Source organism: Aureobasidium pullulans, assembly GCF_000721785.1.
Source record: "Aureobasidium pullulans EXF-150 unplaced genomic scaffold scaffold_24, whole genome shotgun sequence".
Lineage (NCBI taxonomy): Eukaryota > Fungi > Ascomycota > Dothideomycetes > Dothideales > Saccotheciaceae > Aureobasidium > Aureobasidium pullulans.
This window is the reverse complement of record NW_021941044.1, coordinates 162,154-182,958: the sequence shown is the minus strand read 5'-3', so window position 1 is coordinate 182,958 and position 20,805 is coordinate 162,154. Positions and strand designations below refer to the sequence as shown.

Genomic DNA, 20,805 nt, shown 5'->3' with positions numbered 1-20,805 from the left:
GAAGCAGTAATACCAAAGCATAATTCAAGGGGTATCCCAGAGCATACTTATCTCGCTAGAATGGATCGCAAGAGAAAGCGACAAAGCGGTGTCGAATACTGGACTGCGTCAAAATGTCAACGACTTCTGAGGCCGATTGCATCGAGAATCGCACCATTACGAAGGAACCAATACACTTTTAACTCGGAATCACTCCAGACGGACTCGAGAGAAAACGTATTGCCGATCGCCAAATTGCAAATGGTTCCAGGGACAGAACCCGCAGGCAGCGGCATTAATGCCACAATCCTGGATCCCACATGGCTACCCTCTGACCAAAGCAGAAGATGCCAGCTCAAGAAGTACTCTGTTCGTCACCGCAATTCTCAAGCACCTATCGGTCAAATCGAAAGCCCCCGTGCATGCTTAGTCTCCTTGCCGACTCCATTCAAGGCACGCGCATTGAGAAGAGGAACACCAATCAAACAAGGCGTGCACTTGGAGACATCGAGCAGCCCATGTGCTCTGAAAACCTTGCATTTTACCAGGAAGGTGCGCCAACGGAAAGACCCCTTCACTCGCGCACCAATTGCGAAGCAGAGTATCGAGCTACAGGGCAGGCAAAATTATGAGAGAACTTTCGAACTGCATCAGGGCGTTACGGACGGGTTTTCATTACTGCTACAGAGAACAGTTCCTCTGGACGTTGAACAACTACCAAGCAGAGGCGCCTCATCACTCCTGAGCATGTGTCTACGCAAGGTGCCAGACTATATTCAAGCAGAAGAAGACTGGCGTAGAAGCATCAATGAGGATGATGACACTGATGTCTCTGCAGAGGTATACGAGGAGTTGGAGGAACTTGGCTCGGTTCAAGGACATGGCTGGCCAGGCCTCCGTGAAGTGGTAGTTGCGCATGGGCTCAAACTCATCCACGAGATAATCAAGGACAAGCTTGTCGCAACAGAAACCAGAGCGGAGCTTGCGAAAATACCCTCCAGACATGGCTTGCACAGGGAATCGCAAGATCTCCTTCTTGCATACGCCCATTCTTTGCCGCTAAAACGCCCTCTTGGTGTAGACTCTCGTCTTTTCGACGGATGTTTATCAAGCCTGACTGCTATGCAACCTGCCAGTGCCAGAAACGAAGTCTTTGTTCGCACTCTCGATGCACTATTCTCCTCTGGCCGTCTGAAGCTGTCCTGGCTGGCGACTCGCGATATGGTCACTCTGTCTAGTGGCATGGTTAGAGCGCTGGCATCTCAATCTGAACATCATGAACACGCCTTAAGCTTCCTTCAAGGACGTATTTCTCAAATCTCTACTGCGGAGTTAGTGGAACACGGCGTTCCACGACAAGGACCCGAAGGAAACCTGGATGTCGGGATCAAGCTTGAAACATCTCTCACCAATACTACGGTCAGCATCATTACAGTGCTTACAGCCATGGTTTTGATAGAGCGCAACTCCCGGAGCTTTGATGAAGGCCCGGGTCGCCCTACTGCTATCGAATCTCTTCTCGTGTGCCTCTCGATCAACGTGCTTGCCAATTTAGCAGTCCTCGAGCAGAGAGATGGCGACATTCATAGCAAAAACGATACAAAGATTCCACAAAACACGGTCTGTTTTGCCCTGCTCGCAAGTAGCCTGATCCTCAGCCTCCACCAGGATGCCACCAAGAGTGATCACATGTCTCTTCGGAGACGAGATATTGTGCAAGCGATGATTCTGGTGCACGGAAGAACCACTTCAGGTCGTGCGGAGACAGTGGTAGAGCGCGCCGCATCATTTCTGGTTGACTTATCTCGCTGCTGTGGGCAGAGCTTGCATTCGGATAGTCAAACCTATCTGGAGGGCCTTGTCAGTTCAATCTTCCAGGAATCTCGGCATGGTTCAGACCCCGTAAAAGCCTTTTTGAAGCAATGGGCAATGGAAAGTTCACTTCACCTTGCAAAGACTTCGGCCACACAGAGAAGCCGGGCCTTCTTGGAGAATATTGAGGCTGCAATGACACAGCACAGTCCCCTGGGCATAAAGAAAACAGGTGTTGGATCTCAGCAAATCCGCGACGTTGTCGCTGAGCCGGGACTGCGGTGGGAGGAAGGTCTTTGTGAGTGGATTGTCGCATCTCCAGTATACGCGAAGAAGCCCAGGAACATTACGGCTTTGTCAAACAAGACGCGGTCGAAGTCCCCTTCTGATGAGGAGAGTGAGTTGGACGACAGCGGCTATCTTAGCGATAACAAGGCAACACCGGCGCCCCGTCAGAAGTTCATCAACATGTCTCACATGCTGGCATCGCCCGATGTTCTGGGCATGGAACCAAGAATGCTGTCCGGCGCTACAACCAGTCTCCAAGATACTGCTCGAAACATGCAAACACCTCAGAGACCAGCCATTCCAAAGCAGAAGACCGGAAAGTCCAATGCAGCCGAGGCTGTCTCCAAGATACCGGATAATGTCAATCATCCAACTCCTCCGCATGAGAGCTTGATTGACGTGACGGACAACCCGGCGAAGAGAAGGAAGAGCCAGAAGGCAAAGCAAGCAAGCTTTAGAGCATCGTCGATGGTTCAGAAATCACCTCAAGACCCAGCACCTCCCTCAACGCGAGAACAGATCGAAAAGGCACATGGTGACTTGTCTGGAAATGATATTGATGAGCTCGCCATGAGTTGCTCAAAACCTCGTCAGACTGCAGCTTTTGCCAGAAAAATTGTGCCATGCAAATCTTCCGCCAGAGTTTCACTCCCAATCAGACGCACCAGCAGTCAAATCGATATCAGTGATGACGAGTTGGGCTTTTGATGGAAAGCCTTCGGTACCCCGGTACCTCTTTTTGACAGATTAGCGATTGTTATTTTTGATACCCCATTGTTGTATATACACTGATAGGATTGAGAGTGAACTCTCTGTTAGCATCATGGTTCTGATCCAGCTCTGCCATTATACTTGTCCAGACAAGAATGTCGCAAAAAGCTGTGACTGTGAGTGACGGTGTTATTTCCAGTACGGCTCGCTATCGCCGAAAGGATTTGGAGGCGCCTTCCTTATCGGGCGATACCATTGGACAGAGACACGAGCGGGGAATGGTGCAATCAAATGGCTGTCACGAGCGCGCAATCTGACATGTTTAATAATACCGACGGTCCCAGAATCAAGAGCGCCTCATCTCTTGAGCTTCGCTGAAAAAGTCGCACATTCTGCAAGATGGTGTCGCCTATCCACGATGACGACACAGATTATTCCGACCTCGACGAGGAAGCACCAGCCCCACATTCGTCGCAACGCCCTTCTGGACCAAAAAATAGAGAACGATTGAGCGAAAGGACACCACTGTTGAGCACTTCACCACCGCCTCCAGCCTATGCCGACGTCACGCGATTGTACGGTGCTCCCCCATATGTCCCACGGGATGCATCGAGTAGTACGCCGCCTTACGCAGCCCGCCATGATAATGCGACCGAAGCGGCCGACCTCCGACTTGAACAACCACAAAGCATGGGTGACCCAAGACGAGATCCTGAAGATGGAAAGAAAGTGATAAAGAAACGTCGAGCGTTTACAAATCGGAAGACGCTGGCATGCCTTGTACTCATACTCGCCGTCTCTCTTTTCGGTTTGATGGCCATGACAACAGTCAAGCACGACAAGAGTGATGATAAAGTCAGCAGTCGTTCGTCCTAAAATGCAATCGTCGACTGACACAAAACACAGAAAAAAGGCGATGACGAATCTTCACCTCCCAGAGGCGGCTCATCACACGATGGTGCATTTCCCCACTATGAGAGATGTAGCTACAGCTCTCTTAGCGACGAGACCGCACTCTCATTTAAAGCAAAGGAGCGTTTCAGCTTCGTTGAAGTCACTGAAGGCACAAATAACCCGTCTAGTGATATTAATGGCCAGGTGCACATACTAAGTGGAAAAGAAGATCAGAAAGATCCCGTCATAGTAGAGTTTAAAGTCGCCAAATCACCAGGCGCTTCAACATCGCACTTCAAAGTCGATTACACATCAGAAAGTTTGCGCTTGAACTCGCCTGCTTCTGATGGAGGCCATGCTAATGGCTGCATGGAAATCGACCTGAGCATCTATGTCAAACCTGGAGCTAAATTTGAGCACCTCGAAGTTGCGACCGAGCATCTTGACATTGAGATTGAACCTGGTCTTTTCCCACCCTCTCAGGATACAGAAAATCCTGGCCGAGATGATGCATTCTATATCAGCAACACAACCGACTTCATCGCGGTTTCGGGAGACGTGTCTGCTGCTTATTGGGAGAGCGGCAGAGAAACTCGAATAGACCTCACCTCAGGTAGCGTCAGTGGTCGATTTGCCCTGAGGGATATTCTATCAATCAAGACAAAATCTGGCAGCATCGACGTCAACGTTGAGCCAAAGCCCGAAAGTGAAACAGACCCTAGACCCGCATCATTTTCAGCGGAGACAGTATCTGGAAGCATCAAAGCAATTTTCCCGGTATCTGGCACAGTCGAGGATATCCCTTCAAGACTATACTCTACCAAGATCGATAGCAAAAGCGGATCCATTCATGGAGACTACATACACGGTCTCAATACCGACATTTATACAGCAAGCGGTTCGATCGACACCAACATCCTCCCATATTCAGCCAATAGTACCGGGAGCTGGCTTCGAACCGAAACTGTCAACGGAGGCATAAGAGTTAATGTTTTGCCGCCCTATGAGAACCCTAAAGACATACTCAAACGTCTGAGAAGTGTCCACAAGACCAAATCTGGGAGTTTGAAGATCAAGTATCCCCAACAATGGGAAGGCAAGATTGAGGCGGTGACCATGAGTGGGCACGTTGACTTAGATGGTAAAGATGTCAAAGTGCTGAAAGCATGGAAGGGTCCCGTAGGGGTTCATCTCATTGCTCAAAAGGGCCGAGGTAGCAGTGGAATGGACCTAGGGACGGTTTCGGGCAGCATCAAGGCCACCATTGGTGATGTTTGAATGGGACTGTCTGTCTTTGAGGTGGCCGTATGCTTGTATTCCTTTCCTTCTGATGTCGGAGTTGGGAGCAGCCTTGGGAGCGATCTGTCTTCTGTTATTTCCTTTTTGAGACCACTGCCGTGTGGCTCATCGTTGGCCACATACGCTCGACGACACTCCCTCAAATACCTTCCGAGTGTTGGTTTCACTTAGAAGTTATTCAATGGTTGATCCATTTCCCATGATATTGACAGGCTTTCGAGACACGAAGGGTCCTTCCAAAATCCAAGAATGATCCCCTGTTTGCTTCCCGCCGATCGTTCTCACCGATCAAAATCTCCCAATTTTGCTCTCAAATTATCCTTCAATGGATTCTTCGACGAGCCTCACCTCTAATCCTGTCACAGATGGCCTCCGTCAACATTTCACGGGTCTCTTTATCCATACCACCAGATTCAAGCGCGAGATTGATGGGCTTGATCTCTTCATAGAGCTTCTTGCCATCATCCGACTCCGTTGGCTCATCTTGGGTTTCCTCCAACTCGATCTCCGAGTTCTGTATCTTGTGAACAATCAGGGACAGTGAGAGAGAGCAAATATAGCCAAGATGTCGAGGCAGAAGCTTCTTTTGCTTCCAGATATGCGTGAGGGCAAAGACGGAACATTGGAAGTATGGACCTGTCATGATAGTTTTGGTTGCTTGTGGAAGCATAGAGCATTGTAGGTTATGGCACTGGCAGATAGCATTCACAGTACAAGTGGTGGGAACGCTTCAAGTATTCATGCGAGTCAAGGACCAACCAAGCCTTCGAAAGCCAGAGGCAGCGTGCATCAAGAGAACACTAGACTTTCCAAAGTCCTCTCGAAGCCCATCTCACTTCTCAACATGACCCACATACTTCTCCCGTCTTCTTCCCCTCAAGCATTCAAACACCCAAACAAACACACTCAAGAATGCCAATGCCGTAGCCACCCATGTCAAAGCCATGAATTTGTTTCCCCTCTGCGCTTGTACTCCGATATCTTTACCGTGTTTGTTGATGACCGAACTAGCCTTGACAGCCACAGCAGTCGTGATAGCCGATGCTAACGCGATGGCAAGGAAAGCCAAGAACCACAACGATATATCCACAAAAGCAGACAGGCGACCGTCGAAGAAGAAAGAAACCAGTGATGCAAAGGTAGCAAGGAGGAGTAGACCAGCGGCTATGCAATACAGCAAGAATGCAGCTTTTTGTGCCACGCGCAGAGCGTGGACGCCATCGTTGACAGCTTCAGGCCAGTGTAGATCTTCTAGGGTGATGTTCAAGCCAGTCTTGCTCAACTCCTGCTCCAGCGCTGTGGTAGGATTGAATCGGAAGAAAGAAGTGCGGTTGCTGCAGTACGTGATGTTTTGCTCGATGTCTGATTTGGAGAATGTGGCGTTGGGTAGATCGGTTGGGGTGTAGTAGCCACTGCAATAGTCGAGGAGATGTGCAGAGTAGAAGTCGTGAAGACCTAGGTCTTGGGCGAAGGAGTTGATTTTGTCATTCAAGCTGCTTTCGATGCTGTTGGTTACATTGTCCCAGATAGATTCGAAGATGTTGGAGTCGGAGTCTGTCGAGGAAGTTGTGTTGAAGACGTTTGTGCCAATGCGAGATGTGTTGAGAGTGACGATTGCGTATTCCTGGGAGTCCTTTAGAGACGAGCACGATTATCGGAACATATGACAAAACTCACTTGCATAAAATCCTTCTTACTTCCAGCGAATATACAGAGCATTGTCAACACAAAGGCCGCGAGGCCAAAGATGACCGGTATCAATGCTGTCGGACGCATCTCATGAAATGCGTATAGTCGGTGCCGAGATCAGTATGTGGTACAGCGTTACACTGAGTTGTCGGTATCGAAGGGAAGAATGCAGACAGCACCAAATATAAAGAAAGGGGATTGAGCGACGAAACAAGAAACAAGTTCACATGTTTGTGAGACGACAGCAAACAACCTACTGTGATTCTTCTGGCATAGTTACAAGGAATTCAAACATGACGTCTGGTCCATTCCAATGAAGTGCTGGCAATGTCGCGCCAGAAAGCAGGGCTGCGACAATGCCAAGATATGCAGCCGCTGAGGTCTTTGAAACGCCATGTCAATATAAAATACCTGCTTTGTCTTCACATGATTGGCGCTTGTTTGGTAAATTGCTGTTTTATCGTGAGAATCTTGTTGGAACTGTGAACATCAAAGGAATTGCCCTTTTTGCTTGAAGTGTTAACGCTCATAATATATATCCGTATACGTAAGTCATGTCTTTGTTATAGCGTGAAACAAAAGCGTCCGTGGAGATAAATCACATAGCCTTGCTAGGTCTTCTGTGTGCATTTTGATCAGAGGCGGAAGAGCCACTGTCTTTTCTCGTCGACCGCGACTCAGAAGTTGGTCGCGGGTCGAGCTTGTCCAGAAACGGATTGTAAGGGGCAGCAACAACACTGTCACGCTGGGATGAATCAACATCTCCCGGTCGTGCTTGTTGGTCGCGATGAAGTTTGTCCAAGGATTCTCCAACGATGTTGTACTTTGCCCATTCGATAGGAGGACATCTGACAACATCTTGCGGCAAGGGAACAGCAGGGAAGCTAGACGGTTGGCGAACGGTCTTTTGTTCTCGTGAGTGCAGCATAGAGCCGTACGAGACTGGATAGTCCTTGGGCGAATCCTCGAATTCCGACATCGCGGAATCCTGACCGTTCGGGCTGGAAGCGCCGAGTACAGCATCATCTTCATCGTCCATGTCCTGGTCTGGAGAGTCGCTGGTAGCCCATGGCGGGGGGGTAGCTTTTGATTGAGAGGTGGCAATCACATGTTGGCGGTATGCTTCTGGGTGATCAACAGCCTGGCGCTTGATGTCCTCGAGAGTGCGCAAATCCCGTTGAGCTTGGAGGCGCTGGAACTGGAGAGAAGAGATGGCAGCGCGGAGAGCTATCGCGTCACTCGACTCATGACTGGAGAAGGGCAACGACGGCGGCTGCTCTATGAAGCGCGCCGGATGAGCAGGTACTGATTGCGCGGGTATCGGTTGGGTGTGAATGGCGAGCTTGGCTGGTTGGGCAGGGGGCGTGAGTGGGCTTGCTGGTGGCGGCTGTGGTGATGGTGAGCGCACAGCTGCTGATGATGATGATGGATCCGATGATGACAGAGGAGGAGGAGATGCCGATGTCTTTGGCGATGGCCCGGTTGGAGGCGCAATACTGAGGGCCATAATATCGACGGTCGATTGTGCTCGAGTCTGTGCTGATTTTATGCCGCTTTTGTTCCCAGCCAGGGCAAGACTTTCCCCACAGATCGCGACTTCCTGTGCTGGCAGCTGAACCGCTCAAGGGTCTTTGGACTGCAACTTCGATTCGTGGTCACGATAGGAAAGAAACAGATACGTGATCACCTCGAAATGGAAGAACCAAGATCTTTGACCGTCACGGAAGCCCCAAGCTGCTTCGTTCAGGTTTTACATCAAATCACAGACCATCAAAACGTAGGCTTCAGCCTGGCCAGCTGCCTTGTGAAACTCGAGCAATGACTCTTCCTGATCTCTGGTTGAGACCATACTGCCTCTACGACGAACCTATCAAAATGACCTGCTATGTTTGTTCAAGGATGAACGCGGAATAGTATTTCGCAGCAGAGTCCGTCTATCGATGGACCTGATGAGTAGGTATTGTATGTATCCTGTCATGAGACTTCGAAGGCTTCATTCAAGATAACACATCTTGATATGATGTACTCTCCGTGACAGGACATTCATCTCTCAAACGGCCAGGCAGAAAAGACAATCCTCCTGCTTGTGACACATGCTCGTGAAGATGGTCGTGCCGAGGATATGTAAGACAAGCCGATATGCTAAGCCGCGTGCTGTTCACGGAAACCGGCTCGAGATCAAGGCAGATTGACATGCCGTGTAACCATGCATTCTCGCGGCACGCCATCATGACCTTGATCATGTTGCATTTGGGCGTTCAATACTCCGTATCCAAGAAGGAGTTGGCGGGGTCTGGAGGATCATGAAAAGAGCCGGGATGAAGCCGATCATGTGACGAACTCCCGCCAAAACCGAAGTGGAGATTTCACAGCCAGTCATCTTCCTCCATTTCCTGCACAGGCCTCTCTCTCAGGGAACTTGTACCATCAACCAATCGCCTTGCCTCACGCCTTTAGCCGCCGTGATTCGACGGTATCTGGAGCTTGCTTCGAAGTTGAGTCGCGTCGAAGCCTCGGCGAAACAGCTTGATAGGTTGTCGTGAAAGCATACACCTTCTCTGCGCGTGCGTACCTGCAGTGCTACGATAAAGGTCGGTCTGCGCTGATCGTCCACGTTCAAAGCCGTCGACGAAATGTCCGCAACGCGCATGCTAACAGGACCATGTAGAAGCAAGCCAAAGCGCATCATCGGCAGCAGCCATACAGCTCAAGTGGACGCGTTTGCGCCAGCGCAAGAGGTCACACTCGTCTCATCGCAATCTCGTTAACCGACATAAGCAATTCAGGTAAGGCAGATGAATTGAAGGGCAGCAAGTGCAGGTGCAGTCGGAGTCGGGCTTGCATGGGCTTGCCAACGCATCGCCTTGCGACACGGCGCGCACCGCAGGCCGCAGTCCACAGCCACGCCGCCCTCTCCGCCCGCACTTGAAAGACGTCCCATGTTCCTTCCCTGCTAACGCCCCGGCCGTGATTAGATCCGCTCCACCCTCGCGTTCTGTTTGGTCGACCGCAGCTGCTTCTTCGTCTTGTTTCTGCCAATCCCATCCCCGATTAGCCATCGCGTCGCAAAAGACGCGTCGAGACGAAGCTTCAACCTCAGCTCCATCGACTCTTGATCGCCCCGGATTCTGGAAGCTCGACTCTTGAATGCGACCGGAACATCATCATCCATTTACAGACCTCACCGCCCAAGCTTTGTATAACATACACATTGTGCGACAAACCAAGAGACAGCTACCACTTAGTCAAGTCTCGCTCGAATCATCAATCCTCCGCCATTCGACCAACAAGTTCGCATCTACTCACCAACCCTGACCGAATCATTGCGCATCGTCAACCATATCCACAAACTTTACAATCCAGCAAACTCATCGTCGCCATGGACTACACAACCTACCAGCAACCGCATGCGCATCCTCACAATGCGTATGCGCCGACCCACAACGGCCAACCAGGACCACCAGTCACCTCTCCCACCCAGCAAAATCAAGTCTCGCCTATAATGTCACAGCAGAGCCATGCCTACGGCCAACAACCAGGTTCAAATGTCGGCCATCAAGTCATGCCCATGTACCAACAACAAGCCTACCCAGTACCAAGCATGCAACACTACATGGGCTCAAATCAAATGTCTCCCACCCAAGCCGCCGCCATGGCCACCGCTGCCGCTTCAGGAAATTACAACTACATGTCAGAGGCTATGCAACCTCTAGCACAAGACCCGAGACAATCACCACGCATGGGCCAATCAGTCAAGAGTGAGCAAAGACAAACACCAAGATCACCATCACAAAGCCACATGGGTGTCAACACTAGTATGGCTGGCCAGATGGTCATGCCCACAGCTCAATCCATCCCGCAACAAATGGTCGCACGTCGCATGAGTCAGGCGGTTCAACCTCCTCAGCCTGTCATGCAGCAGCAAAGACGTGCTTCAGTAGCACCACCAATGGTTCAGCAACCGGTCCAGCAGCATTCATCACCTGAAGCTCCGGCTGGTGGTGCTGAAGGAGATCCTCTATATGTCAATGCAAAGCAGTTTCACCGAATTCTTAAGAGACGACTGGCGAGACAGAAACTTGAGGAACAGCTACGGCTGACTAGTAAGGGCAGGAAGCCGTACTTGCATGAATCCCGCCACAATCATGCTATGCGTAGACCGCGAGGACCCGGAGGACGGTTCCTCACCGCTGAAGAAGTCGCCGCTCTTGATGCGGAAGCTGCAAAGAATGGTGGCGTTGAGATGCCGCAACCAACCAACGGAACTAAGCGCAAGTCTGGAGACAGGCAATCGTCGCCGTCGAAAAAGTCACGCACACAGTCAAACGCTAGAAGCATGACGTCTGAAGAAGATGGTATCGACGAGGGTTAATACCACGTTGACACGCAGCACGAGTTACGATAAGCCGGCGTCCGGTTACTTGGTTTGACGACTAATTCGATTCTTCGGCGAGAGAAGGGCCACTTTTACATTACGACTGAACGACGGGTGTTCATTTTGCACAGCACTTGCACAGGGGGGTGTTTCTGCTTCGTTCTTATACCATATTCTTTCCTTGTCTTTTTCACTCCTTCAATAACTGAATATACCCCTGGCTGACATGCCATTTTGTTCTTTGAATCTGTATTGAGTGTCTTGTGACTGCTGAGAGCTGGAACGTCATATCAACACACTCTGCTGACAGAGGTTTTGCTTGAATATTCCATGCTATCAGACTTAATCTCAGGTTGAGGTTTGATGGGTGGCCCTTGAAGACAAACTTACAATTCTTCCCTGGACTTCGAGTCAATGAGCATAACAGAGAACATGTGGAGCTTTTTGGCAAAGCGTGATTCAACACGATGATTTTGGCAATGATTGTAAGCACCATGGTATCCTGACTGCCCCATACCATTGACTCGATTCAACTCATGGTTATGGCCCAAACATGGAATATATACTTAGATCAAGACAGTCCCCACCCAGATGTTTCCTTCTTTAGTCACTTTATGACTGTCTTTCTCTTGTAAAAGTATGTCAATCAAACTTTTATGAGGATGCAAGGATAGACCAAGGTCAAACAAAAGGACCATGATGGAAAGCGCAACCGAACAAAGACCGAAAACGGAAAGCGGAAATTCTTGGCATCAGACCTCCGTCGCAACGAATCTTTGTCCGCGATCGAAGCAATAGAATCTAGCCTAGGCCTTTCAATTACACCACACACCAACAATGATTTGCAACCGATGCCTACGGACGGCAGTCCAGCGCCCAGTCGCTCTTCCCATCCGCCGGGCCATCACAACCTCAACACCATTCAGAGCCACCGCCTCTCCTAATGCAGCTCAAAGCGCACCGCGACAGGGCAACCCTAACTCGTCCTCGCACACACCTTCCGCCGCAACATCAACCGGCGCCGCACAACCTTTCTCCACACCCTTGACACCTTCACCTTCAGCTGCGGAGTTGCAAGCACCGAGTGCCGAGAAGCAAGCACCCACAGTAAAGAGCTCAGTCACTGCCGGCACGCCACTGAAAGGATTGAACTTTTTGAAGGGAAAGAACGATCCTGTAGCGCTCGAGGACTCTGAATATCCGAGTTGGCTGTGGGGGATTCTGAAGAAGAAGGGTGGAGAAGGTGCTGGTGCCGCTGATGCGGGTGCTGTTGAGGGAGATTTGTTCTGTATGTTTCCACCCCACCGATCTCGTCGCTCAGAGATGCTTTGAATAACCATGCTAACAATCAGTGTACAGCCAAATCGAAGAAACAACGTCGTGTCGCCGCAAAGGCTCTCCGCAAACAACAACTCATGAACCCCGAAGCCCTGGCACCAAAGATTCCTCTGCACGAGCAAACGATCGATCTACCTTCTGGAGATGGCAGTTTGCAAGGTGCAATTGCAGCCATGGAAGCCAGAGATGCCCTCACAAAGTCCATGCGCAAGAACAGACGTGCCAAGATCAAGGAGGCCAACTTCTTGAAGGCAATGGGCTAGATTTGAAGAGTGGGACCGAAACATGTACAAAAGACAGGGTGGGCATGCATGGGGTGTGTATTATACTAAAATGGATTGTTCTTGATACCCCTTTCATCTTCTCTCGGACTAGAACGCGCTCGTTGTGAAAAGTCTCGCGAGTCTTGGTTGGCTCCCTGGGACAAGAAAAGAAGAATTGGGTGCAGTAATCTGAGTAAGGCAGGTCTCCACATCAGCCACACTACGCTAGGGATTCTGGTCCTCCGAGTACTTCCATTGGTCCAGTTTCCGTCATTGGGATGAGAGGTTGGAATTTTTCACTGACTGTATAGATTGATTGAGCAGTTCACTCACTTTTTGAGTCAATCTGGTTTTGTTGACCTACAAGCATTCGCTTTCTTAGATCATGTGGGTGATGATTTCTTTGTTTCAATACCGGGTATCTCTAAGCGGCTACTTCTTTCGAGATCCAAGGTATGGGGTTTCTTTGTAACCACCTTCGAATATCGTTGTTCCTTTGTGCTTTATGGCAAACCGCATATCGCCATCGTGCATACCGGAAATGGTGTACATTGACAATAAGACAAGAAGGTACTTGAAGCAGATCTGTGACAAATCTTCCCGTTTTCTCTCTTACACAATCGCCCGCTTTTTATCGATACTGCTGTACAGCACCTTCTCTATACTGACCTAAAACAAGTTACTGGTGCATCTTACTCTCTCTCTCTCACATTTGCTTCTTCTTTCCACAGAGCATCGGATCGAGCACCAAAAGGGGTCATCAAGTGTACACAACAATCGCTTCGATCGCACAATATCCATAGCCCTTCCAAACCTTCGACGACAACAGGAGCCGAAACACCGTTCTCAGAGGTCTCGAGTACATCAAGCCAAGATATGGATAGCTTAGCAAAAGAAACAATGGGCCTCCCCATCTTCATCTGTCCCACGAACAACCAAATAATATCATCCGGCCCTCCTACCCAACAGCAACACAAACCCAAGTCGTCCCTACACCCTTCTTCTCCTGAAACCTCGACAGCAAACTCTACAGCCTACGACAGTAACAACAATATACCAGCATCCCCAACATCTTCACAAATTTCACCCACGACTGCCTCTTTCTTCGCCACGGCTTCCGCAACCCGCTCTCCACCCTCCCCTCCCTTCTCCCCTCTATCCACAAAACGGCCCCGTCTCGAGCGAACCACGACCTCAGAAACTGGAACCGAGATCAGGGAGGCCAGACGAAACACCTACACCCCTCCCACATTTTCCCCACGCCGTGAAAGTCTGTTGAGCACGAAGAGGTTATCGCAAGTTTTTGATTATGCGAGTGGGGTTGTGGAGGGGGCTTTGAAGACGGTGGGGGAGAGTGTTTTCGGAGAGGAGAGGGGTGTGAGGGAAGAGGTTTGGAGGGATGATTTGGAGAATGGGGATATGAATAGAAAGGAAGAGGAACAGGGGGGAAGTAGGTATAGGAGGTTTGGGGAGGAAGGGGGGTTCGATGGGTGGTTGGATTAGAAAGATTGAAATGGGAGATTGTGAGGTGGATAGAGGGATGATGAAGGCATCGGAGATGTGATTGTTACGAGTTTCCAATTGATCAGTTCAACCTTCCTCTCAGATCTCTCCTAAGGCCACTAATAAACAAAGAAGTCAGGTCTAATGCAACGGAGGCTCTTCAATCAATTTTCAAATTCTTCAAGCTCAATGTTCCGTACAAATCGTAGTGTGTTGTGAATGAGAAGAGCATGTGATGCGGAGCTGCGAAGGCTAACAAGGGCGTCAGTTTCTTCAACACGACTCTTAAGTTCAGAGGTCTGAAAAGTCTAGAACGACGAGGAAAGACTGGAGAGGAGATCACAGGATGAGGCGTCAATTTTCGTCCATCTTATCAATCTTCTATCAATGCAAAGTTGTAGCCATAATCTTCGTTATACTTCTCTCCGGATCCACCAGAGCAATGCTTCTTCTTTCCACTCAATCGGTCTTCCAACTCTTTTCAGGTCAAGGATATCACTCATCAAGTCTTGTACATATCTTCCAAGTACCCAACCATCTTCCTCTTCAACTCCATCAATTCCTTGGCCGTAACACGTGGTGACCATTTTGGCCTTTCTCCCTGAGCATCCACAATCTGTTCATCTTTCTTCTCATTCTGATCTCCATTACCATCATGGTCTGGCAGGATCAACGCTGCGTGAGTGCCGAAGAAAGGCACGCCTAGGTGTTTCAAGACTTGTGACATGGATTCGTTCATGGCCAATTGTGCTTTGTATAGTTTTTGATCGAATGCGGCAAGTTCGGCGGCTTTTTCTTCTGCTGTTTGTGGTGTGTTGATGCCTGTGCCTCCGACAGATTTGCTGTGAGTTTTTAGTCAGGGTAAGCGAGGAATAAATCGGGAATGAGGAAATTGACGGCGTTTGAGGAGGGGGGTGCTTGATAGAGAGAATAGGATGCTTACAGGATGTTTTGAAGCTCGTTCGCACTAGCAGATCTCTTTGCTTGCATCTGCTTGACTGTTTGTCTGTTCTGATACCTATCATGTGGTTAGTTCCAAAACTTAAATCACGCTTATGAGAATCTCACCATGCCATCTCGTTACTTCTTTGATCTTTAATCAACTACATTCTCGATCGTCAGATCTGTTTCGGAAAGAAGTCAATTGGATTAAACTCACCCCTCGAATTTTGTCTGCGAACATGGGATTCTGCGCAGCGATCTTGGTGACACATCTAAGGCCGGCAGACCATTCGGTAATCGTTGCTGGGTCGATAATTGTCTGCTGCTCTTGTTGAGGTGTAGATATCCTTGGTGGCTGGGGTGTTGATCTTCCTTGTGGTTTTACAGGTTGGAAGACAGCAGCTTGGGGATTATAAGAACTTGAAGAATGGTCGACTTGTTTGGGGTGTTTTTCATAAGAAGGCTGGAATGATGATTGGGCGTCTTGCTGCTGGCGTCTTTGTAGTCTAGGATCCGTAATGGTTGGAGTTGTGGCTGCTGGAGGTGGTGCTTGTTGTTGCTCTTGTTGCTGAGGAGCGAATTGTGCGAGAGTGGCCAGGATCGAGGCGAGATCGGGGGGGACTGTCGGATCTGCCATATTGTCTATCTTGCTTTCCCAATGATGATACTGTTCGCAACTTCAGTGGAATAACTATTCCTTGGAGTTAAAAGCGGGAAAGAGCGATGCTGACCAAAAAGGTTAGCGTCAGGGCTGACTTGTTGACGCGGAAGACACGAGCCGAAGGACGCGCCAAGAAGCCATGATCATGGAAGAAGTTGCGATTTCTCGACATCATTGAAGTTTTGAACCGTTGCTGCCATCGACTTTCCAACAATTGCTTCCACGTCTCTTGACATATTCGACAATTACACACTGAGACCTTTGTACTGGATAACGATCATTGTCGAATCAAGCAAATCATAAAACCCTCACAAATCAATCATGGCGCGATCAGCATCGGATGCCACCCGCTTCACAGCAACCACTCCATATGCCAGCGCCAAACCTCAGGGACAGTTCACTCCCAGTCCCGTACAGATGGGTCATGCTGCACCTTCCGGAGAAACACCTCAACAGAAGATTGCAAGATTAAGAGCTGCGGCTTCTAGAGCACGAACCGGCAAGGAATCGACATTTGACTCCGTTGTTAGAGTTGGAAGAAGATGGGCAGATAGAGCACACAGATTGACTGCCTATTCACTGATAGGCTTGACCGGTATGCGCTACACCGACATCCTGTATTGAACGCGTCCAAGTAGAGGAGAGGCGAGAATTGGGGACGAAAGAGGTTACGAGGACATGAACAGCATAACTGACGTTGTTTCAACAGTCATCTCTGGAGTCACCGCATCCTTCGCTATCGGAGACATGCTCATGCACAACCGCCGCAAGCGCAATGAATGGCTCGCCGATCAACAAGCCAAGCACCAAGTCAAGATCAACGAAGCCCGTGTAGCCTTCAACCAAGGCCTCGCCGACGAAGACCAAATCCTCCTCCTCAACCAAGAGCGTACCAAGGTCGAGGCCGCCGAATTGCAAAAGAACAGACCCGGCATGATCAGCCGTATCTTCTCATCAGCACCAAAGGAAGAACAACAGGGAGGAAACTTGGGTGCCGCTGCAAGAGCCGCTGCATCGAATGTACAAGATACTGCATCCGCTGCTGCATCAGAAGTACAGCATACCGCAACTGCCGCGAAAGAGAAGGTCAAGGATTTGGGCATCGTCAAGGCTGTCGAGGACAAGGTCGAGGAACACAAGTGGCAGAAGCCTCAAACGGTCGGAGCAGAGGCAGTGATTGGAGGACCGCTGGACAAAGAGGCAGCTGCTTCAGTGCTCGCAGTACAGGAAAAGTCAAAGAGCTGGACAAACTGGTTGTTGAGGAGGTGATGGGGACTTGTATGTGTATATCATGAATTGGGGAGTGTCGCATTATCGCTTGTAAGAATACAAAAACTTGTACAGTCCGGGGGTATCACGCCAAAGCTCTTTTCATGTCCATCAATTGCCATTCTGTGCGACGGGATTGTAGCTGTGTCGATTGCGGAATTTCTACTCCAAGTCAGCATTGAGCATGGCGGTTGTTCGAGGATATGCATACCTCGAGATATGTCTCAGCGTATGGTCTGACAGTAGCCCAGATCAACAATCCACAAGTAACAAAGATGAAGGTAAAGACAATCAACTGATCCTTGGTCGAGTCTCTTTGGAAGCAAGTAGTAAAGACATCGGCGTCTTTGGCATCTTTGCATATCGGCAGATTATATGAGAGACAAAACTGCCTGTTGCAGTCGTTGCATGTTGCCTTCTTTGCTGTTGACTCTCCAGGAATGTTTGTCAATGGGATAATGGTGCTGTTGCTAAAGCATGTGCATTTGCAGAAAGATGTCGCGGCTAGGGAGGGAGGATTAGTGAAGTCTGAGTGATTGGATGGGATAGTCCTACAAGCACATAGAGCTGGAGCTATCAGGGCCAGCCAGAGGAAGAGGAGTTGCAGTCGTTGCTTCATGTCGATCTATCGTCTGTGTTCCTTCCAAAACAATCGACCTCATCGCGAATCAATCATAGACCACGGACCGGGTCACCTCGCCCATGTCCGCCAAGCAAGATGATGCGGGGGTCGACGAATCGGAGCATCTTTTCATAGCCTCGCAAATCCAACGCGCGCCAAACAATTTTCCTGCCTATCACTTGCTGACCGCTGCTTCACCCTACAAGCAATGGCAGAACTCCCCGACCGCATACGCCTACACATCTCCCCCTTCAACGCGACTCTCTACGAAAACATCATTCCCAAATCCATCCAACCGAACGCGACAAACGTATCCTACCACTCGGTGCAAACTTTTCCCGAACGCGGCTTTGGATTCGTAGAACTGCCTAGAGAGGACGCGGATAAGTTGCGCAAGAAGCTGAACGGATTCACATTGCGAGGGCAGAAAATGGCTATCTCGGAAGCGAAGCCGGAGAAGAGGAGGAGACGCGACAAGGATGAGGATGCCGCAGAGGAAGTAGAGGAGAAACCGCGCAAAAAGGCAAAGAAGGAGAAGTCCAGCAAGAAGAAGGATAAAGAGATTACCGGTTTCGAACTGCCTGATGAGAGACAAGTAAAGCGCGGGTGGACCGAAGAGCCTGGCAAATACCACAAAGAAAAGAAGGAAAAGTCATCCAAGTCTAGCGACAAGGCCGATAAGAAGGACAAGACGCCGAAGAGAGAAAAGTCCAAATACTCGTCCAAGCAGGAAGTGCTGTTCAAGCAAAAGTTGCCCGAAGGCGTCATGATGGCGCAAAAGGCCGAGGGCAAGGAAAAGAAGAGCAAGAAGACGAAACAACCAAAGAACATCACCATCATCCACGAGTTTGAGAAGAATAAGCCTGTACCTTCATTTCTGAAGTCGGAAGTCTCGGGCAAGGGAACTGCGACGGCTGATTTCGTTCCTGGCAAGGGATGGGTTGATGCTGAGGGAAATGTTGTTGAAGAGGTCCACGTCAAGCCGAAGAGAGAGGAAAGGATCGCAAAGATGAAGGACACGCCTGTGGAGATCAAGATCAAGCCCACTGCACCCAAGGAACCTGCTATGCACAAGGATATCACTGCTGGCGCAAAGGCTTTGGGAGATGATGACTCGAGCGATGAGAGCTCGGTTGTCTCTTCTGAGAGTGACATGAGTGATGACAGTGACGATGATGACGAGGACGATGAGGAGAAGGAGGCCGAAAGAGAGGAAATTCAGGAAGAGATTAAAGAGGGCGCCGAGGAAATCGCTGCCCACGCCCCAGAAGAGCAACAAGAAAGCACACCCGCCTCTGAGCCCGAAGAAGCATCGTCATCCGACTCGGAAGATGAATCTCCCACTTCACCAGCAAAAGACACACCGACCCAATCCTCAGCACCCGACACCATGGACATCGACACACCCAAACCTTCCACCCCACCCCGCGAAGTCCACCCTCTTGAAGCCCTCTTCAAAAAGAAGCCAGCCACAGAAACCACACCTCGCCCTGCTCCCATCAACACTTCCTTCTCCTTCGGCATCTCCGACGACATTGACGAAGACGTAGACATGAACTTCGACGCCGAGGCCGATCCAACCTACCCCAGCACCCCTTATACACGCACCCGCGATATCCGCTCTGCAGCACCAACACCCGACACCGCAGCCATCGGCAGAAAATTCTCCTTCTCATTTGCCAAACACTTTGATGAGGAAGACATCGAAGAAGAGGCGTATGACGAGGAAGAGGGATGGCAGAATGCGAATCAAGAGCCGCTTGGTGTGAGGGAGGTTGAAGGTAAAGAGGGAGAAGAGGAGACGGAGTTTGCAAAATGGTTCTGGGAGAACAGGGGTGATAGCAATAGGGCTTGGAAGAAGAGGAGGAGGGATGTCATGAAGCAAAAGAGGCAGAGGGAGAACAGAAGGGTCAGCAGACGTGTTGTATAAACACGATGGATGCATGAAGCTACGTCTTGATGAAGAGGCAGGGAGAGATGAGACCGCCGTGGCAACATCTCAGTGCTGTTCAGTATGTTCCTTTCTGTACAGGTTTCTGGTCTTTGCATCGCTATCATTATCAGCTTATCTCACATCTTCTTCAGCTTTCATTTGCTGTCCCAGTCATACATATAGTCAGCATGCGGTCGATGCAACTCTCGGCGCTGATTGATCAATGATGTTTGAGACATAAGAAGAATGGCATCGACGGATCGAACAGCTCGAGCCTATCACACCTTTGTTCATTCCGCTTACCTGATGTAGCGTTCGGTCGAAACCTTTCCTTTGCTGCTAGCTTAGATTCAGAAGTAAGGTTCGAGTTCTTTCGATATCCTCGAGTGTTGCGTATTGGATGTTTCCCGGCTCCAACACATCTGATCCCGATCACAATCTCATTGTTTCTTGTCTCAGATACTTTCACTCAACTCTCAACTCCGCCCTGTGCATCTTGAGTGCGCAGTTCTGTCAGAAGGCGATATAATCCACCTGCCCTTCCCTCTCTTTCCCATACCATCACACCACTTTCCCAAAGAACAGGAACGTCAACATCCACCAAAATCACCAGAACACTATTTCAACCCGTACCCCTTGCACTTTTTTCTCTCCACTCCTTTTTCCTCAACTCACCTCTCTACCTATCCCCATCTATATCCCTCATCCCTTCACAATGACCAAAAAGAAGTTCTTCGCGGCAAACACATGCTATACCCCCGACTACAACCCAAATCTAGGTCAAGGCAGCAACAAAACACCCAAGAAGCCTAAGAATCTAGCAGCAATCGTAGCTGAGATGCACAAGGAGAAGAGACAGCAAAAGAAGCAAGCAGAGGCTGAGAAGAAGAAGTGGGGATAAGGGGAAAGGCGGACATAAAGTGTGAGTCGAGTGAAGAGCTAGAGATGTGCGGGATGGGGAGGCGAGTACAAGATGGGTAGAGGGGAAACGGAGACGGAAACAGGAGATATTTGGTGCTGATGTTAATTGGGAAGGAGAGAAAATTATTGAGCTCAGCAGGAAACAGAGAGAGGAAATTGATCTTCAGCTATACATCTGTGAGCTTGGGTAAGGTCTACTATTTCGTTCTCTGGACATCTTACTCTATCCCCTTCTCTTCATCTCAAAATCACATCTTGATGTCCTTACTTGGTCTATTCGGATCGAGAAGGGACTCTGCATACTCC

General features: G+C 49.7%; 11 protein-coding genes across 11 annotated transcripts; 7 read left to right on the top strand and 4 right to left on the bottom strand.

Moving 5' to 3' along the window:
• Nucleotides 1–60: 60 nt before the first annotated feature.
• Nucleotides 61–2,787, top strand: M438DRAFT_358728 (uncharacterized protein; the record flags this gene model as incomplete). The annotated part of the gene is made up of 1 exon (XM_029907286.1): nt 61–2,787. One exon carries the CDS (start codon nt 61–63, stop codon nt 2,785–2,787), a length of 2,727 nt encoding a protein of 908 aa, XP_029756735.1.
• Nucleotides 2,788–3,189: 402 nt separating this feature from the next.
• Nucleotides 3,190–4,962, top strand: M438DRAFT_358727 (uncharacterized protein; the record flags this gene model as incomplete). The annotated part of the gene is made up of 2 exons (XM_029907285.1): nt 3,190–3,645; nt 3,697–4,962. The coding sequence occupies 2 exons, from the start codon at nt 3,190–3,192 to the stop codon at nt 4,960–4,962; spliced, it is 1,722 nt and encodes a 573-aa protein (XP_029756734.1).
• Nucleotides 4,963–5,839: 877 nt separating this feature from the next.
• On the bottom strand, nt 5,840–6,759 carry M438DRAFT_304127 (integral membrane protein-like protein; the record flags this gene model as incomplete). The annotated part of the gene is made up of 2 exons (XM_029902181.1): nt 5,840–6,607; nt 6,661–6,759. Coding segments are annotated over 2 exons (867 nt in total), but the record flags the coding sequence as incomplete, so codon positions are not given.
• A 273-nt stretch (nt 6,760–7,032) lies between these two features.
• M438DRAFT_348775 (uncharacterized protein) lies at nt 7,033–8,347 on the bottom strand. The gene has a single exon (XM_029906226.1). It carries the CDS (start codon nt 8,177–8,179, stop codon nt 7,271–7,273), a length of 909 nt encoding a protein of 302 aa, XP_029756732.1. The 5' UTR covers nt 8,180–8,347; the 3' UTR covers nt 7,033–7,270.
• A 1,704-nt stretch (nt 8,348–10,051) lies between these two features.
• On the top strand, nt 10,052–11,044 carry M438DRAFT_358724 (uncharacterized protein; the record flags this gene model as incomplete). Its single annotated transcript, XM_029907284.1, has 1 exon — nt 10,052–11,044. One exon carries the CDS (start codon nt 10,052–10,054, stop codon nt 11,042–11,044), a length of 993 nt encoding a protein of 330 aa, XP_029756731.1.
• An 840-nt stretch (nt 11,045–11,884) lies between these two features.
• Nucleotides 11,885–12,942, top strand: M438DRAFT_326050 (uncharacterized protein; the record flags this gene model as incomplete). The annotated part of the gene is made up of 2 exons (XM_029903111.1): nt 11,885–12,335; nt 12,407–12,942. 2 exons carry the CDS (start codon nt 11,885–11,887, stop codon nt 12,646–12,648), a joined length of 693 nt encoding a protein of 230 aa, XP_029756730.1. The 3' UTR covers nt 12,649–12,942.
• A 144-nt stretch (nt 12,943–13,086) lies between these two features.
• Nucleotides 13,087–14,308, top strand: M438DRAFT_109372 (uncharacterized protein). The gene has a single exon (XM_029898681.1). The coding sequence runs from the start codon at nt 13,525–13,527 to the stop codon at nt 14,149–14,151; it is 627 nt and encodes a 208-aa protein (XP_029756729.1). The 5' UTR covers nt 13,087–13,524; the 3' UTR covers nt 14,152–14,308.
• Nucleotides 14,309–14,483: 175 nt separating this feature from the next.
• M438DRAFT_304117 (uncharacterized protein) lies at nt 14,484–15,730 on the bottom strand (the record flags this gene model as incomplete). Its single annotated transcript, XM_029902180.1, has 4 exons — nt 14,484–14,993; nt 15,095–15,169; nt 15,220–15,254; nt 15,311–15,730. The coding sequence occupies 4 exons, from the start codon at nt 15,728–15,730 to the stop codon at nt 14,654–14,656; spliced, it is 870 nt and encodes a 289-aa protein (XP_029756728.1). The 3' UTR covers nt 14,484–14,653.
• Nucleotides 15,731–16,075: 345 nt separating this feature from the next.
• M438DRAFT_281600 (uncharacterized protein) lies at nt 16,076–17,023 on the top strand (the record flags this gene model as incomplete). Its single annotated transcript, XM_029901254.1, has 3 exons — nt 16,076–16,349; nt 16,464–16,745; nt 16,806–17,023. The coding sequence occupies 3 exons, from the start codon at nt 16,076–16,078 to the stop codon at nt 17,021–17,023; spliced, it is 774 nt and encodes a 257-aa protein (XP_029756727.1).
• A 111-nt stretch (nt 17,024–17,134) lies between these two features.
• M438DRAFT_304111 (uncharacterized protein) lies at nt 17,135–17,642 on the bottom strand (the record flags this gene model as incomplete). Its single annotated transcript, XM_029902179.1, has 3 exons — nt 17,135–17,185; nt 17,235–17,527; nt 17,579–17,642. 3 exons carry the CDS (start codon nt 17,640–17,642, stop codon nt 17,135–17,137), a joined length of 408 nt encoding a protein of 135 aa, XP_029756726.1.
• Nucleotides 17,643–17,853: 211 nt separating this feature from the next.
• On the top strand, nt 17,854–19,575 carry M438DRAFT_281548 (uncharacterized protein; the record flags this gene model as incomplete). The annotated part of the gene is made up of 1 exon (XM_029901248.1): nt 17,854–19,575. One exon carries the CDS (start codon nt 17,854–17,856, stop codon nt 19,573–19,575), a length of 1,722 nt encoding a protein of 573 aa, XP_029756725.1.
• Nucleotides 19,576–20,805: the final 1,230 nt, after the last annotated feature.

Bases quoted from the DNA above. Each gene is read 5' to 3' on its own strand.
- M438DRAFT_348775 (XM_029906226.1), bottom strand. From the start codon at position 8,179: ATGGCCCTCAGTATTGCGCCTCCAACCGGGCCATCGCCAAAGACATCG.
- M438DRAFT_109372 (XM_029898681.1), top strand. From the start codon at position 13,525: ATGGATAGCTTAGCAAAAGAAACAATGGGCCTCCCCATCTTCATCTGT.